At 35.4% G+C, this 19,200-nt stretch overlaps 1 protein-coding gene across 1 annotated transcript in view; it reads right to left on the bottom strand.

Annotated features, from left to right (window-relative positions):
• Malrd1 (MAM and LDL receptor class A domain containing 1) overlaps positions 1–19,200 on the bottom strand; it is a 670,952-nt gene that overhangs the window by 116,885 nt on the left and 534,867 nt on the right. The window contains exon 34 of the mRNA XM_046423053.1: positions 5,345–5,605. Coding sequence (XP_046279009.1) covers positions 5,345–5,605 — 261 coding nt within the window. The remainder of the gene's footprint in view (positions 1–5,344; positions 5,606–19,200) is intronic.

Consider the following 19,200-nt stretch of genomic DNA (forward strand, 5'->3'; position numbering starts at 1 on the left):
TAGTATGCTGTTTTTAAGTCCTTTGGGTATAGACCAAGGAGTGAGATAGCTGGGTCAAATGGTGGTTCCATTTCAAATTTTTTAAGGCCCCTCTATACTGCTTTCCACATTGGTTGCACCAATTTGCAGTCCCACCAGCAATGTATCCTCATCACCACTTCTTGTTGCTTGTTTTCTTGATAACTGCCCTTCTGACTGGGGTGAGATGAAATCTTAGAATAGTTTTGATTTGCATTTCTCTAATTACTAGAGATGTTGAACATTTTTAATATATTTGTTGATCGATTCTATATATTCTTCTGACAAGTGTCTGTTCATCTCCTTAGCCCATTTACTGACTGGGTTGTTTATTTTTTCGGTGTTAAGTTTTTTGAGTTCTTTATAAATCCTGGAGATTAGTGCTCTATCTTTGTGCGTATGGTAAAAATTTGCTCTCATACTGTAGGCTCTCTCTTCACCTCCTGACTTTTTTTCTTTTGCTCAGAACAAACTTTTTAGTTTGTATCCATCCCATTCTTAATTTTACTTCTTGCACTTTATGAGTCTTGTTAAGGAAGTCAGGGCCTAGGGGTGGGGCCATATGTAGCTCAGTGGTAGAGTGCTTGCCTTGCATGTGTGAGGTACTGGGTTTGATTCTCAGCACCACATAAAAATAGATAGATAGATAGATAGATAGATAGATATTGTGTCCATCTACAACTAAAAGATATCTAAAAAAAAAAAAAAAAAGAAAGGAAGTTGGGGCCTAATCCAACATGATGAAAATTTGGTTTTAGTTTTTTTTCTTTTAGGTGTAGGGTCTCTGGTCTAATTCCTAGGTCCTTGATCCAATTTGAGTTCCATCCTCTCATATTCTTTGATGTAATGACAATTAACAATTTGGGGCATGGTGAGAGATAGGGGTTTAATTTCATTTTGCTACATACGGATTTCCATTTGTACCAAATGTCATGAACCTTCTTAATATAGTCTCGACTTGTGCAGTATCAATGGACCACCTATTTCTTCCCAGGATATTGAGTAATAAAAACACCTGAAGAGGGCTGGGGTTGTAGCTCAGTGGTAGAGCATTTGTCTTGCATGTGTGAGGCACTGGGTTTGATCCTCGACATCATATAAAAATAAATAAATAAAGAGACTGTGTCCATCTACGACTAAAAAAAATTAAAAAAAAAAAAAAAAACACCTGATGAAATCCTAATCTCTTCCTGACAAAGATTGCTATCAGAGGAGTACCAGAGAAAAAGAGTGTCCCTACCTTTGTGTTGTTGTTCCCTATGATTTAACTGTGTTTATTTTTTTAAATATTTTTTTGAGAAAGGGAATTTATTTCAATAGAAGAACTATCACTTCAGTTTATATAAAAAAGAGGATGTTTTCAATGGTAAGAAAATATAAAATAGGAATTAATTTAACATTCTGATCACTAGAAAGTTTATTTTTGCAAGAATATAAGGATTTCTGATTTTCCTATCTAAAATTATGTGCAAAGCACTTAAATAAAATAAATGTATTCTTTAAAAACAGGTTTTAGTTGTAGATAGACACAATATCTTTATTTTTATTTTATTTACTTTTTATGTGATTCTGAGGATTGAACCCAGGGCCTCACGTGTGTGAGGCAAGCACTCTACCACTGTGCTACAACCCGAGTACTAAACTTATTCTTTTATCCTATGTCCCACTCCACAGCCAACTTCTGAGGAGTTGTCTGATTTCTTTTCTTGTCATTTCCCATTTGCTCTTCAAAAAGATTAATTGTAGAACACTGCCCTCTTATCCACAGAAGATTCTCTCTCAAGATCCTTAGGAATCACGCTTTTCCTAATTTTTATATACTTAGGCCTAATTTTATTTTATCTCTCAGAGACATTCCAACTAATAAATACTCTCTAATGAATACCTTTGATTTAAGATCATTACTTTTTTCTGATGCTCCACCTGTATCTATGACAACAAATGGATTAAAATACGCTATTGTGGCATGTCAACCATTTAAGTTAAAAACACTTGAAAAACAGCAGGTGTAAGAAGATCACTTTGACTTTTTTTTTTTTTTTACTATTTCTAAAAAGCATGAAAAAGGCATGCTCTATATGAAAAAAAAGGAAGAAAAAAAGAAAAAGTAAAGCAGTGTCCTTATTTTCAAGGACAAGAAGTTGAGACCAAGAAAATGCTGTACAGACCTTTTCCGAACACCTCCTACCTTTCAAGCCTCCCCACTAATTGAGTCACATTTTCAGTTTACCATTCTTTGTTCACTCTGGTATACACATACTCCTAACTGCTTCTTTGGGTCTTCATTTCTTCATGGGTGCTTAACACTTTGCCTTTCTCTTTTTCATGTATCTAATGTCAATTCAAGCACTGGACCCATCTGGGACCCTAAGAGGACAGAGGTAAAATTTTTCTGCCTCAACAACCATATCTTCTCAGTGTCTTTCAAAATTTGTTTGTTCTTAATTGTCCCTTAGACATTCCCTTAGATTCTGTCTGCCATATTTTATTCCATTTGCACACACAGCTTCAATCACCATATGCTGATGGCCATGTATTTATATATATATATATATATATATATCCTGAGCTCCATATATCCATTTCCAAACATGTTTCCAGTCTCCTTTTCCCCCTCTAATCCACTCTATATATTGCATAAAAATTGTTGTGCAACATGGGTGTGATGGATGAGGGCTCTTCGCGATCTGGTGTCAGCTTATCCCTCCAGAATTCTATGTTTCTCACCACTGACTCAACTCTAGCAATAAAAAATATACTTCACTCACATGACTTATTTTCTCTTTTGAAACATTCCTCACTTAAGTCGAACATCTTCGTTTTACTTATTTAGTGACTACTTGTCTTTCCAAGTTTTTCTCTGAAGTTATTTTTTTTTTTAATTTATAGACTGCAGCACCATAGTTGGGAAGTGTACTATATGTTCTATAGCACATTGTGTTTATCCCTGTCATAGAACTTAAATGTTCGCACTTTTAACTTACTGTCTACTTCAGTGATGTAAAAAGCATCTACAACCTGACCTGGGACAGTGCCATATTCATCTGTATCATAAATGGATGAATAAATGTGAGTTTACAAAATGTCATTCTAAATCAATAGGGGAGACAGAAATAAACTATTATGCCTTCAAATGTTTGATGAATTGCCATCATTCAATGCTTTATTCTGTAATTCTGCTGTAGAGTTTTGCTTTAGTTGTTAAGTTTACATCTGGAATGCCCCACAAAAGCTCATGTGTGGAAGGTGACGTAGAAGTGTCCACAGATGGAACTATAAGGTAATAATTAGTGAGGACTCTAAAACACTTGAAAAACAGCAGGTGTAAGAAGATCACTTTGACTTTTATACTATTTATAAAAAGCATGAAAAAGGCACACACTATATGTAAAAAAAAGGAAGAAAGAAAGAAAAAGAAAAGCAATGTCTTTATTTTCTGTGTATTAATCCATTTGATGGATCCATAATTTAAATGGTGGTAACTGTAGGCAGGTGGGAACTGGTAGGAGGACAAAGGTCATTAAGGATGTAGCCTTGGGGTCTAGTATCTTGTCCCTAGCCTCTTTCACCAACTCTGTCTCCCTTTCCACCCCCTGCTTCCTGGCTGCCTTGAACTGAGCAGCTATCCTCTGCCACAACCTTCTGCCATGAGGATCTGACTCCCCACAGGCCCAGAGGAAGAGAAGTGATAACCACTGAGTGAAATCTCTGAAACTAGGAGCCAAAACAAACCTTTCCTCTATTAAGTTGTTTATGCCAGATATTTTGGTTACATGAATGAAAAGCTCACTAACACTAATCTATTCCTAACATGAACATGAACTTATTTCCCTTTAGGAACAGAAGTTTATGTGACTGACAAGTCAAACTCCACCTTTGTAACGAATGCCTAAAATTACAAGGACACAGAACTTCCCTTGTACACAAAGCACTGTACCAACTGAGCTATGTACGCCCCGATGGAACTTAATATGATTTATGCCAAGCCAAATCACATTACAGCCCTGAGGGGAACAGGGAGGAGTAATTTGGCTCGGTTTCTCCTTTTGATTCACCTCCATTTGCTTACCTTATCTCTAAGAAAATATTACAAGACCTGACAAGCTGTCTTCATCACAAAGAGAATATACAAGTGAGAAAAAACAGGGAGGCACACCACAAATCTCCAAGCCTAAACCAAGAAAAACATTTCATAGACTTAAGGTTAAAGTCTAAACATCCAAAGGCTGTCTCCCTTTTCTTTCATTTATTTTTACTCCTTTTCCAATAGTCATCAGAATTCCAAATGTGCACACTAATCAGGACACTGAAATAGACTTTTATTTCTCTTCCTGCTTCCCTCTTATTATGACATCCCAAACTGATTTTTACTATTATAAAGTGTAGGGTCATTAACATGCTTTATGGACCTTTATCACTGTAGCCCTTGCCAAAAGAATATAATAAAATACAAAAAATAAGCAAGCAAACAAACAATTAAATAAAATGTTAATGTTTTTTGGACCTCACTATGATTAGGTCCTCATCTGTAGAAGTATGTGATTACTTCTTAACTAACATTCTTCCTTCTCTATGTGACATGGGCTAAGTATAATAAAAGATGGAAGGTCAACACAGGGCTTGAGTTGTCACATGCATTTGCTCAAATTCTCAGAGTTTTCTAAATTAGGTATTACTGACCCCATGACATGGATGATGAAACTGAAATTGGCAGCTTTCAATTTCCTTTCCAAGCTCACATGGGTAGTTCATATCCTTAGGATTTACTGAACTCTCAGCAACATAATTTCTACCCAGGTCCAGACCCAGCCCTTACTTATATGTGTCCATTAAAGTCAATATTTATCTATAGCCCTTGATTTGAGCCATCCTGAATTTTTAAGGTGAGAAGAAATTATAATTATACTTTTAGAACCATTTCTATACGTGTTTTTAAAAGATAAAATATATATTATATATATTATAAAGTATTACATAAATATATATATGTGTATATATATATATATGTGTGTGTGTGTGTGTGTATATATATATATATATATATATATATATATATATATATATATATATCCATTCTCTATTAGAATGACCTAGATACAAAGGAAATAAGAATTGTAACAGAAATTGCTAATAACTACAGAGCACTGCCATAAATGGTAAGCAAGACCCACATTCTTTCTTTAGGAAGATAACATTAGAAAACTACATTATTGATGATAGGATCATGGTACGACTCTGGAGAACTTTGTTTCATCTGTCAGACTCTCTCTATCATTTCAAAATGGCATTTCTTCCCTGACACACTGAGTTAGTGAAAATAACTCACAGCAGCTGGATTCATCTTCATTAAAGTGACAGTCCGGCACTCCATCACATAGCAGGAGGGATGGGATACACTGGTCTGCAGAGCACTGGAACTCCATGTTGCCACATGGCTGAGAGGGTCTGAGAGGACAGTCCATTTCATCAGATCCGTCTAGGCAATCTTCCTGTCCATCACACTTCATGGAGATAGGGACACACTGGAGTGTGTAGATACATGCAAACTGATCAGTTTCACAGAGTGATGGCTGTATTGTGACGGGACCTAAGAAGAGAGCAAGTCAAGTCATGTTGACATTAAGACAGTTTTCTTGAGGTCCAGTATTAAAAACTTTCAGGATATATTTATTTTTGTATAAATATGAAACATTTAGGTAATTCAAGTCAATTAATATCCAGTTAGGAAAATGATCCCTACTCTATGCAAAAGAGATTAGAGAGTATGCCTTATCTTAATCTTACCAGCAACATTTTTTAAAAGGGAATGGTTGACAAGGAAATGGAGACTTTTAAATTACAGAAGAAATTTTTATTCTGAGTACTTGAATTTGACCATGAAATCAGATATCCCAGGAAAGACATTTTTTTTTCACAGTAAATTAGGTATTTTGGAAAGGTACACTTATAATTTTAGAATTTAAGGGTATTGTTATTATATCCATATAGGGTTTATTCACTGTCTGTTAATGCCTGCACCTGGAGAATCTAGTTCCTGAGACTCTGTCCAGGATAGAGTCACAGAAGTTGCAGTTTGCCATGGTTCTATCACAGTGGATTTTGCTCAGATCTTGATTCCTGCCCAAAGGCCATGTATTGTCATATCTAACATAGAGATAAAATCACAGTTCAATCTAAAATATTACACTAGAAGAGATCTTGAAGGTAATCTGGTTTAAATCCATTTTACACCTACGGATATTAAGTCCACAAAATTAAGCAGCCAAAAACTCAGTGCTACTTTTGTAATCTTTCATTGCACAGATTATTTTTGTGGCAAAATATTGAGTCTACACTAAGTTAAATTTAATCATGAACCAAGAGTGTTGCTCTTCATATTGACTAGTTGATGTTTCTTGAGGTCAGTGAATGTATAGAAATATGAAGGATTATTGCTAATTTATTGAAACATTGATCCTGAGGCTGTTATTAAACTTTGTGTTGTTTTTGTACTAATTATTGGTGAACTTGTGACTCTAGAGAAAAAATGAAAAAAATAGAGCCACACAACAATGGGGACCAGTTCAGGAACAGTTTGTTTGCTGGACATTTGAAGCTACTTTTATGTGTGGATTTTATCAGAATAGTTTGTCTTATACTGAAAGATGGTGTGGTGAATTTATTTTAAAAATGAGATTTGAGAGTTCCTTTTCCTCCCTACTCACCCATCAGTGAATACATATCTAGACTATAGTTAGTCTCTGATGTTATGGTCAAAGTCATGCATGTGAAATCTATGTGGCCATGTTTCAAGTGTCTGTGTTCATGGAAAATGTCATATGTAAGCAAGGGAGCAATCATACGACTGTAGGACATGATATAATGCTCCAATCTCATGGTCTGAGATAATGTTAGCATATACAGATGCAGTGTTCCAATGAACAAATTCCAAACTTAAACATAGAAAGTAAATTGGATTTAAATTTTATACCTTTATGTATATTTCTTTTAATATTTAACCATGATCAAATAAATGGTTTTTTTTTTGTTCATTCTTTCCATTAGATTAATCTCACAGTTAAGGAAGGGCAGACAATTATATTTTTCAAAAAATATATAATGCCTTAAAATGTCATCTTTGTTAACTCTCCAGTGCTGAAAAGGTTGAATAACTTTTTTCATGTGATGAAAATCTAGAACCAACTTTAGAAATATGCCTAGTACTTAGCTAAGGTACTATACTAACAAACAAAAAAACCCACAGGGAGAGTAATTTTCTTTAAGACAAAGAGATTCCTATGCTTCCCAGAACCTACTCAGAATGTCTGTGTGTGTGTGTGTGTGTGTTTGTGTGTGTGTGTGTGTTATTATATATTTTTCCTTATATCAGAGATGTAAATATAAAATTCTCCTTTATTTAGAAATATAAATTGCATTAAACTCCATAATTATTTTTCTTAAAATATACTCAGAACTATTTGTTCCAGGTCTTTCTTTTCAAGGAAGACAGTAGGCTTGTACAGCCTACACTTGATCCTGTCTTGTGCTCTTCAGGTTAGCGGTTTAAGATCAAGGTGTACTTCCCCCACTTGCTGGGAAAGCTGCCAGGTGACAGCTCACAGTTAGTCCAGTTCCAGGCACTGCTCTCCAAAGTTATACACCCTCCAAAGAACGGCTTTATTCATTGACTTGTGAAGTGGGGAGAAGATGGCTCAGGCCCTATGTTTCAACATGAGGCCTCTACCAAGTGACAAATCAGCTTCGGAGCTCCCCACAGCACTGGCAGAGGCCACCGTGCACCTGCATCATGGCTCAACATCCTCCACCCCACGCCCCACACATTCTGTTTCCTTTTCTCCTTTGCAGGGGATGCTCCTGAAAGAATTTCCACTGCAGTCTGTATGAAGGAATTTGCCTCAGAGTTGGCTTCCCAGAGAACCTGATCTAAGGCACTATCTAGTCTTCAAATGCATCTTGTTTTAAATTACATCCCCTCTGAATTGCTTCTCAAATTTTCCATTGAAATATTTCTGATATTTGAGGAACATAAATGTTTCACTCCTAAAGGGAGTCTAGGCAGGTTCCGAGCTAGAAACAATTCCCCATTAGCTCAATATTTCATCCGAGTCTTTTGTTTTATCCAAATGAGAATTTTGCATTATGCTACATATATACATTTTCAGTATAAATGGATTTCTCCAGTATTGCAATAAAACTAAAACTCCTGGAAAATGTACTATGCTTGTCTTTTGATTTGAGTACAGCCTGCTGTGTGACACACTCTGACAATGAAAAAAGCTTCCCTAAAATTGTAATTTTAATGGATTTATTCTTAGGTGCCATCTATGGAGAGAGCTAATCATTAAAGGTAACATCTCTCACTTAACTCTGTAAAATAGGAATAATATTAATAATTTTCTTTCTATAAACTGAAAAATCTCAGCACTGCCTTAAATTCATATTACTAAGTGAAAGAAGACAATCTGACAAGGCTACGTATTGTATGATTCCAACTCCATGACATTCCAGAGAAGACTGTAGGATTAAAGAGGTCAGTTGCTGCTAGAAGTTGGGGTGGAGGTGAGAGGACAGGTGAGGATGAATAAGGAGGAAGAGCACAGGTTTTCACAGTAGTAAAGCTATTCTATATGAATCATTCTAAACTATTCTCCTCTATAAACCATATGAATGGTTCATTCTCCATGAAACTATTGTGTAGGAAACTGTTCTATATGTGTCATCATATATTTGTCAAAAATCTATAGAACTGTCAACATCAAGAGTGAAGTCTAATGTAAACCATAGACTTTGGGTAATAATGATGTGTAGGGCAGGTTCACCTCTATTTAATATAATAAATGTACCATCTTGGTATGGGTAAATAAATTTGTGGAGGCTGTGTGTATGTGTGAGGGAAATTTCTGTTTTCTACTTAATTATGCTATGAATCTAAAAATTGTATAATACATGAAAGTATATATAACATATATATATATATACACTTATATACATATAATATACATGTAACATATATACTTATATGTGTATACATAGAATATACATATAACATATATATATATATATATTTATATGTGTATACATAAAATATACATGTATATCTCTCCACACCCTTTATATATATATATATATATATATAGATAGATAGATAGATAGATAGATAGATACTAGTATATACAGACACTAATATCACTTAGAACCTATATGACAATCTGTAATTCATGTTCGACGCTTCACTCTTAAAATTTCTATGTTGTAATCTCTATAAATCTGTTTTAAAAGGCAGACATTTTAAAACACACAACATTTTAAATGCACAATATCTTGATAAATGCATTGTATGTTGATGAAGTACATTAGTCCTCTCTTGCCATGCCCAACAAGTGGCTTAGACAGGCCACTGAAAACCAATGGTACCGAGGCAAAGCCAGTGACTTTACAGAGAAGTGGTGTCAGATCAGGCTTACCTATAGTTAGCTGACTTGAAAATGTGTGTTATTGTTCATCATATGAGCTGGTTACTATATGAAAGAGTGTAACAAGCTCAGGGTGATACTGAAATGTACATCAGGTTTGTGATGATAGTCCCTTTATACCTCAAAGAATACAGTTAAACTAGAAGGATAAAGGAAAGTAATAAAAAAAAATAGTATTTTTGCTAGTGATTGTGATGGAGAAGAAAGATGAGAAGAAAGACAGTCCAAAAATGTTAATTCATTTTGACACCAGGATTCATTAGGTACCTTAAGGGTATTTTGTTTTTTGTTTTGTTTTAAGTCCACCTTTCCCAAGCTACATCCAATCATGAGTAAGATATAGAAACAATGCTAGGGGCAGGAAGAAAAAAAAGACTTCTATGAAAACTTAGTTTGTATGCTTTAGGGGAATGTTTCTCAAAAAGAGGATCACAAGTTTCAAGTGAGTTAGAATCAATAATAAAATATATTTTATCTATAGTTTGTGATTGATTCATTTTTTTATACTGGAGATGATTCAAGGCTATACCAACAATAAAGTTTCCCTTACTCACTTGTATCCTATAAATATCCTTCCTTTGGTGGAGAACAATGGTCCAGATTTATAGCTATTATCTGGAAAGTGCATATAAGGCACTACTCTATGGGGTGAATTGCACAGGTGGTGTGGAAAGCATATGACAATCAGACATTATATGTTTCAGCAAGAAATGAGTTAGGTAATGCTGCTTTAGAGTTCAGGGTAGTACTGTGCAAATTAGTTTGAGAAAAAGGATTCTAAAACAACAGAAAAATCCAATTTTCAAAGGAACAGAGTGCCTTCAAGAATTTCAACTGAATCATTACAATAGCAATTTGCCAGGTTTTTACCTGATCAAAGCTCAGATCTCACACAGAACCAAGACACTCCAAATTAGAGTTGGGCATGTTTTTACCCCTATATGAGAACATAGTAGTATCTCAATACCCAATAGAATTAGTGACATTAGGCATGTGTTTAATAAATATTTCCTACATCGATGAATAATAAATCAATGGTTTAAATATTAATTTTACTTTCCTTGAGAACTAATATGGACTTAAGCAAAAATAGATGAAGTACAGAATGTATTGACTAATTGACCCATTCTGTTGATTTAATAAACCACTGTTGTAAAAGGGCCGATCAGCAAAACAGAAACTGGAAAGATCTTTAAAAAGACGACTTACCTGCTGTATTTGAATGTCAATCTATGAGTTAGTAATTAGAGTGATCATTCATTTTATATTGATGCTTATGAACTTTACAAATTGTTTCAGAAGTTGTATGGAGTTTTACATATGCTACCTACATTTCATTTGGTTTTGTCCTAGGAAGATAGTTCCTATCCCTGACACAGTAGTTCTTTGTTTTTCCACAGAATGCTAAGTTTCCTTGTTCACTTATATTTAGATGGCAATGAAAATATATTTCTTGTAGCATGCAAAATTATTTTCTACTATTAACTTACAGTGAAAATCAATGAAACATTCTCATGAATTTCATATAAATTCATTAAAAGCCTAATGTGCCCAAAGGTAATCTAATAGATTTTTATATTTATGATTAATATCTTTAGTCAAGGCAAAATTGATTTGTCTGTTTTAAGAAAAAAATAATATACAGATAAAAATTTAGTATTAAAGAACAGAAATCAAACTTGCCAAATATTACCATGATTGGTAACATAGACGGTAAAAATGTTTAGTGTAGTATATTAATGTATCAGTCACAAATTGGAAATTGTGTCTGGCATATATTTTATTAACAACATTCAAAACTATCACAAAAAACAATGGGGCAGAGAAGATTATAATATTTTGAGCTGTATAAGAATTCTTGGGTCCAGTTTATTTTGAATTGTGATTTTGTCTATATTTCCATGAGGGCCTTTCACAGAGTTTATAATATTATTTTATTAAATTTTTAAAATATCTCTCCTGGGGAGCCAAAATAGAATCATTTTGATGCTCTTATTTCATTGCCATATATCTAATAGCTTATATTTTCCCTGAAAGATGGAATGTGACCTTCAATTTGAATATAGGAAATGGAGTCCTGGTACATGTAAAGACCTGTGGACAGCACATGGGATGTGTGGGCCAAAAGGGCTTGCTTGTCTCCTCAGAAGGCTGTGCATGACCAGCAAGTCAAAAGCCAGATGGCAGAGACAAAGTAAAAGAAACTGAAATTTCCAGAAGTGAGAACCAATGTGATAGCTGATAAGTATCTGCGAACGGATGCCAAATACAAAATGATAAGTATTTTCAAGATGAATAGCCTCAGCTAACTAAGACAAAAGCTAAAACAAGCAGATTGGTGAGAGGTAACAGAAATGCTAAATGTATACAAACATACGTGAATTTATATATGTGGGTGTAAATGTGCATTTGTGCAAATATATGTACATAGATGTGTGCATACACAGGTAGAATACTTGAAATCATAAAGCTATTCACTAATTATAGAAAACTTATGGGATAAATTATGGCTGTGGGCAATAAAAAATGTAAAACAGAGAAAACACAATGTAATGGTTTGAATGTGAAGTGTTTCCCAAAAGCCCCTGTGCTAATGCAGGAATATTCAGAGGTGCAGTGACTGGACTGTGAGTTGTAACCTACTTAGTGCATCTTAGTTTGAATGGACTGACTGGGTGGTAACTGTGGGCAGCTGGGTTGTGGCTGGAGAAGGAGGGCCACTAGAACGTGCCTTGAAAGGGCTCATCTGTCCTGAAGCTCTTTCCCAACTCTCTAATTCTCCTTCTCCATGAGCAGGGCAGCTTCCCTCCACTATGCCCGTCTGCCATGATGTTCTGCAGCTCAGAGCAATGGAGTCACTTGCGCTCAGAGACATGGAGTCAGCCAACCATGATCTGAACTTCTGAAACTGTGAGCCAAAATAAACTTTTCCTCCTCTAAGTTGTTCTTGTAAGCTGAGTAACACACGTGAGGTTGTGGTACCCTTTTCTCAGAGTCTTCTCCTTTCCCCAGTACACTCAGATGCTGAAGACTTGGAAGAAAATCAAGAGCTGAACAAACAGAACATATTAAGTGGTCCCCAAAGATTCTCATTTTTATTTACACCAATAGGGGCCATAATTATAGACACCCAAATATAGTGATACTGCAGCAAATGACTACAATCAGTTACATAACAAATGTTCTGCCTTCATAACCTCCCAAATAATCTAAAACTTATGTGAAGGTGGAAAATACATAAAAATCTGCAATGTTAGGCTGGTTGCTTGTCATTTCTCTCTTGTATGAGGCCTGGAATGCATAAAGCCTCCAGTGGATCCCAGATTTTTTCTGGCTTTATCATTTCCAGATGGTGCTATGGTTCCTGGTCGGACACGACTACATTTGTGTGGCCTCATTGACATGCAGCATTGTACCAGGTTACACACTTGGCCTAATTTAATGTTGTTGTTCACTGATGGCCCATATTTAATAGAATTTTAATTCATAGCTAATGAATTCCCCTAATCTGAACTCTTGACTTCTAACTTTAAGACCAACATTATTAAATATATTCCTTTTAATGCATCCTTTATATTGCTTTTAGCATATATTTCCCAGTGGAAGACTTCTGCTCAAAAAATGGTTCTCCAAGGCCCGACAGGGTTCAGTCCACTGTCTTTAGTCAGTATTCAGTGAACAGACATGTGATTGTGTCTCACCCATGCTCAGATTCTCCCCCATAAAATCCTCAAGTTCCAGAGGAAAATGATGAATCTTTTAGATGATGGAACATTATACTCTTGGCTCACTAGGTAAGGCCAAGAAAAAGAGTCCTAAAACTCAAGTTATCTTGAATCCTATGGGTGGGAAAGCTTTTGCTGATGGAAATTATGAGCCAGTGTTTCAACACCAATCAATGATTAGATGGATTTTTCTCTTAGTAGAGATGGTTTGGGAATGAAGAACAAAAAGCCATTTCTCCATGATGTACCAGAAACATGTACGATTGAGGGGATTAGAGAGGTTTTAGGTAATCTATATGTGAGAGAACTGTGTTCATTTCACAGGGACTTTAGGAACAGTTGTTATACCTGTTAGAATGTTTTATCAAGGGGCTGAGGATGTGGCTCAAGCGGTAACACACTCTCTTGGCATGCGCTGGGTGATGGGTTTGATCCTCAGCACCACATAAAATAAAATAAAGATGTTGTGTCCACCAAAAACTAAAAAATAAATATTAAAAAGTTTTTTTTTCTCTCTCTCTCTCTCTCCCTCTCTCTCTCTCTCTCAAAAAAAAAAAAAAAAAGAATGTTTTATCATGGTCTATCAGAGACCTTCCAGGTATAATTTCTTAATTAACTTTCTGATCCAACTAAATAGAACCAGTGGATGTGTGATACCAGAGCTTTCAGGTAACAGGGGATTGGCCCTGAGGACAAAGATAAATATAGCTAAACTCAACTTTTGAGGAACAGGAATAACTAACTTAACCTAAAGTTTGACATATCCTATATGATTGCAATTTTACTAAAACATACATGCACGCATTCACACACAGTTTTTTTTTTTTTAGTTAATTTCTGCCTTCCTAATAGAAACAATTAAAAGTGAACATATCAGATTGTGTTGTCCCATTAAAATTTTGGGATGATGGAGATTGTTGGTCAGACCAGAATGGCTCAAACATGAAGATGTAAGCTAAAACTTCAGTATTACACTAGTTACATTATAATCAGAAAGATCCTAGAGTACAATCCAGATATTTGAAGCCCTGGATTGCTCTCCAATTTGGACCATTATCTGCTGTGCCTAGCAGAGAACGCCCATCCTTGTCACTCCTTTGGACCCATTTTCAACAAAACCCAGTCATCTAACCTCATGTTTTCTATTTTGAGCAAGTTTATATTACTGAAAAATGAAGACTCATGTATTTACACACAGTTCCACTTCAAGCTAAAAAAGATTCTTTTTTGTTCCCATTTCCACCTATTTCTATTATGAGCAACCAGTCTCTTTTGGTAAAATGGTCTTACGTTCCAATAACATGTTATTTTTTTAAAAAAGTTCATTCTGTTGAAGTCATTTGTTATTCTGTTTGAAAGGAAAAATATTTTTATAAAAACAGATATTTTAGTGAAGCAATGTCATGTTCTTGTGTTATTTCTTCGGCAACAAACACATTTGTTTGTTTTTGTAAGGTCTGGATACTTTCCAGCCAACAACATATGTGTTTTAGGGAATGGGGATCTTAATAAGAGTAGATGCTATTAGCCCAAAAGAGCCAAACAGGGCCAGCCCCACCCTGGCTGAGAAAAGCTCTGGGATCTCTCCAATACACTTGGCCTATAAAATACCTGGATGCTGAGCATTTCTGCATGACCATAAGAGTCAGCAAAGGTTATGATAAATTTTAAAAATGGAGAAGAATTTAGCAATTGACAATTATTTCCACGTGGTAGAGAAATTATTAAGCTACCATCTGATGCTTTACTTTATATATACCTTATATTACATGTTACATGTAAATATAATATATACATTTACATAGTATATGAAATATATAGTCTGTGCACATATATGCTTATGTGGCCAATATAATTTTTGGCATAAAAGTATTTGCCTTTAAGACAAAGAGTTGGGATATTGATTTATATTTTATCTTCAGGTTTAGTATGAGATGCTTGTCACACCCAGGCAAATGGGGTATAGTTCACACTGGGAGTGATTTTTCTATGGCTGTCATTTGGATTTCTTTCCCCTAATTTAACAAAATTCCTTCCAGCCTGACGATCAGCAGGAAACCAAGAAAGAACAACCTCCTAGTATAACAGGCAAACTCCTCCAAGTATTGTCAAGCAGAAAATCAAGGTTTTGTTCCCTTGAGCCTGTGTGGTATTAGCTTCTAATGCCATTTTATGGTTCTTGTGTTTTTGACTTCAAATCTAATATTCTTCTAGGAGTAAGAAGGAATTACTTCATCTTCCAACAAATAGTAAGAGCTTCATGACCCACAATAATGATTTTAAACCTCATAATATTCCATAATCCAATAAGTGAATCAGGATTGACTGATAATCATTTTCTTTCAGTGTTTTATACATTCATTTCCACTCATTTTAAAACAAGATCTTATGAATCACTAGCTGAATCAAAATTATAAATATGAGGCAGGCATTAGAACTATATTTTAAATAATTTATCTAAAATTGCTATCATATACAATGCAGTACAGAATGAATATTTACTTTATACTGACTTGAAATTTATCTTTTTCTCCACCAACCTTAAAGTCAAAGATCATTCATTCTTGTTAAATTCTAAAGGAACTAAACAAAACGGGGTAATGACAATGGGGATTTTTCATTGTAGCAGAACTAAAAACGGCAGAAAACAAACCACAGATGTTGCAAAATAAACTATAGCATCCACTATAGGAGAACTGCAAATTGAAGGCTAATAGTATCTGAAATGGAGAGCAGCTTCCTGTGGGGAGGATTAAGGATCAATCTTGAAGAAGATAGCTTCTGTTCTGCCCTTGAAATCGGAGGAGGATTTACATAGAGGAGAGATAAAGGGCAGGCCATTCCCAGACAGAGAAGCAAGAGGACTAATGTCAGGGAAAAGTGAGGGAATGGGATAAAACTAAAAAGGGGGAAGAAGGGATGATCTTCGAGAGGATCATTTGTATAGATAGAGACAGACAGATGTTAGGAGTTGCACTAAAGCATGTGAAATTTATTTAGTAGGCAACTGAGAACCTCAAAGCATTTTTCTTCTTTATAACTTGCATAAATTTATGCACTTTATTTTTTATTAGCTTGCTCTCTCCATATGCCATTAGAGTATAAATAGAATCTGTATTGTTGCTGGTCAACGTTATGATTCGGTCTAAATGTTGCAGAATTTACAAGCTGGATGATGATAAAATGAGAAGACAAATGGCCTTCATCCAGAGAGGCGTGATGTGGAAATTAGGTACAACGGAATAACTAATGAGAGTAAAACATGGACACAGATTTAGGGTTGGTCCATGGTATGATTCAACTAACACTTTCAACTTTAGGGGAGTGACATAGGGACAATTAGTGATTACTAACAGTGATGGCAAGGGAGCAGACAGCCCAGTTCCAGTCACAAATATTCAAAGGCAGTAGCATCAGCCAATCTGACTCTCTGATAGCATCACCCTCACTTGCTTCCTGCTCATTTTTCTGACTTGGTTTCTCAGACTTTTGAATTTTGGAGTTCTCAAATATCTATCCAATATATTTACTATTTGTTTAAGTTAGCCCAAGTCAGATTTTGTTCCTTGTATAAAACATTCTTTCAGCTATCATGGTAAGTAAGAAGGTTGAGAAGTCTACCCTTCTGGAACTTAAAAAATAATTGGAATTAGAAGACTTACTTGCTATATATGAAAAAAATCAGTTAGGTAGCTTATTCTAGAGATTCTACTGAGTAATAATAAGGCCATGAAGTTGAATTTGAGAATACAACCAAGGGAAGGAAGAAAAAAAGGTCAAATCTATAAAACTTACATACTAGTGGACTGAAAGTGACGATATGGAGGGTTTAGAAACCAAATAACTGGTTTCAAATGGGTGTTTAGTAAAAGAGAGGCACTGAAAAATTGGTTATTTATAACCAAGAGACTTTTGAGGTTTTATTAATTAGAAAAAGGGGTATGAATAACCTTCTATGGAATAGCTTTTATTAGCAATGCTCTGAATGTATAAGGTGAGATCAGTGTGTCACTCTTTGCCTCTGACCCAGCCTCAGCCTCCTCTCCACTGTCTAGCTGGGGGACAGGGCACACAGGGAACCTAAGCACCTTCTGTGACCTGTGTTTGCTGCAGCCTGCTTGTGCTGGCCCATCAGCCATCATGGGCATTTCCCCACATTCCACCTCTAGTGAGGTCATACTGGAAACCTGAAATGAACCCCACTGGTAGTATTCACACCAAGGAAACAGGCAAATGCTGCAAATCCAGGATTCCTTCCCTTGAGAGCCAATTTATCAGTTGAGTACCACTGAACATTGCTCAAGAAGAGTTCTTTCATGGATCAAGGAATTACTTTGTATACTTGAAGCTGCCCCAAGACCAAAGGAAATCCTTCAAGAAACACAGATCTCATTCCTGAGAGAGTTATGAATTCATTTCATACTTCCAGATATGCACAGTTATCCTAGTATTTCCCCAGATTATAGAGTCCTGAAGAGCTGGGGCCATCATTACACTTACATGGGTAATTCAAATTCAAATCTAGGGTAGCACATGGTAGCTTCTCAACAAATATTAACTAAATGAATGGCCAACGTAAATTCATAAGTGAACCAAGCAGTGAGAGGTTTTCTGTTTCTAACTGCAATGACATTTCTATCTTACCTGCCTTCCCTGGTTGCCAGATCCCCTTGAACACCCTCCTCCTCTGTCCCTTCCTAAGTCATTCTCTGCCCCTTCCTTCTATATTCCTAATCCTCTTCCACAAGTCCAGTCCCATATTATCATAAAATGACAGCATCAGAAGAGGATTAAGAGACCATCTGTTTCATTGCCCTGATGATAAAACATGATGTAAGGAGTTTAAATTAGTTTTCTCAAACTGCAGAAGTATCTAGTGGCACAGTCATGATTTAGACTCAGGACCCCAAAATTTGAATCCAGTTGTTGTTGTCTTTTAATCACTCAGTATAGCCATATAGAGAGTGTTGGACAATTCACAAGACTAACTCTCTTGCTCCCTTTTCCAAATAAAGGGTTTCGGAACAACATCAGAGTTGGCAGTCTGGTGGGCGGGAAGGGAAGCACTGTGTGTATTCAACTGATGATGACATTCACTTATTTACCTATTCATTCAACACATTTATTTGTTACTCATAAAACATATTTACTGAATTGCTACCCTATAACAGGAACTCTTATAGACATATAAAATAAAACCATTGAAATAATTAGCAAAGATTTTGCCTTTAAATAATTGCACTCAAGAGGTTATGCCTGATCTGAAATTGTTCCTTGGATTTTTCTGTTCAAGTCCAAAGATATAATGCAAGAATGAGACCCTCTATTCAAAATGAGAAGAGAACTATTGTTGTTTATCAGTGATAGTATTTTAAAAACCCCTAATTTGTAGCTTCTATTCCCATTGAATTCCTATGAATTTCATTCTTTATTCTGTTGGCATCTTGCTTCTTGCTGTCAATTTGTATTTACCAAGTCAAGATAAAAAGGATGCCTGAGGATAATAACCTTTTCTTTTGAATCTGTATTCACTCTCTGAAGATCTATTTTTTTTCCATTCAACAAAAAGAATCTAGAGGAAAAAAAATTGTCCATAATGTTAATCTTCCAAACTGGTGTCTTCTCCGTATTTAAGGAAATAGTGGCATCTTTTGGTGTTTACTGTATTTATGTAAGGAAACATCAGATTCAGCATATTTCAATAAGGTTGGTAATCTGTGGAAGACTAGATGTGTTAGGTCATATAAGAATTATTTTTAGGTTTTTCAAAAATGATTTTTCATTGCAATCATTGCAAATAGTTATGCAACTTGTTTAAGAAAGGCATATTCCTAAATCCTGACAATAATCACTTCATGAATGAGAAAAATTGGGTCAAATGCATAGAAGGCTAATATAAGGAAGATTTAAGCCCAGTTCTTGATTAAAAGGTAAACCTCGATGTTACCAGTTATACTACTGTCCTGGGGCAGCTATAGCAAAAC

Source organism: Marmota monax, unplaced genomic scaffold (assembly GCF_021218885.2).
Source record: "Marmota monax isolate L192 unplaced genomic scaffold, Marmota_monax_Labrador192_F-V1.1 WCK01_AAM20220418_F8-fsc00098, whole genome shotgun sequence".
Taxonomy (NCBI): Eukaryota; Metazoa; Chordata; class Mammalia; order Rodentia; family Sciuridae; genus Marmota; species Marmota monax.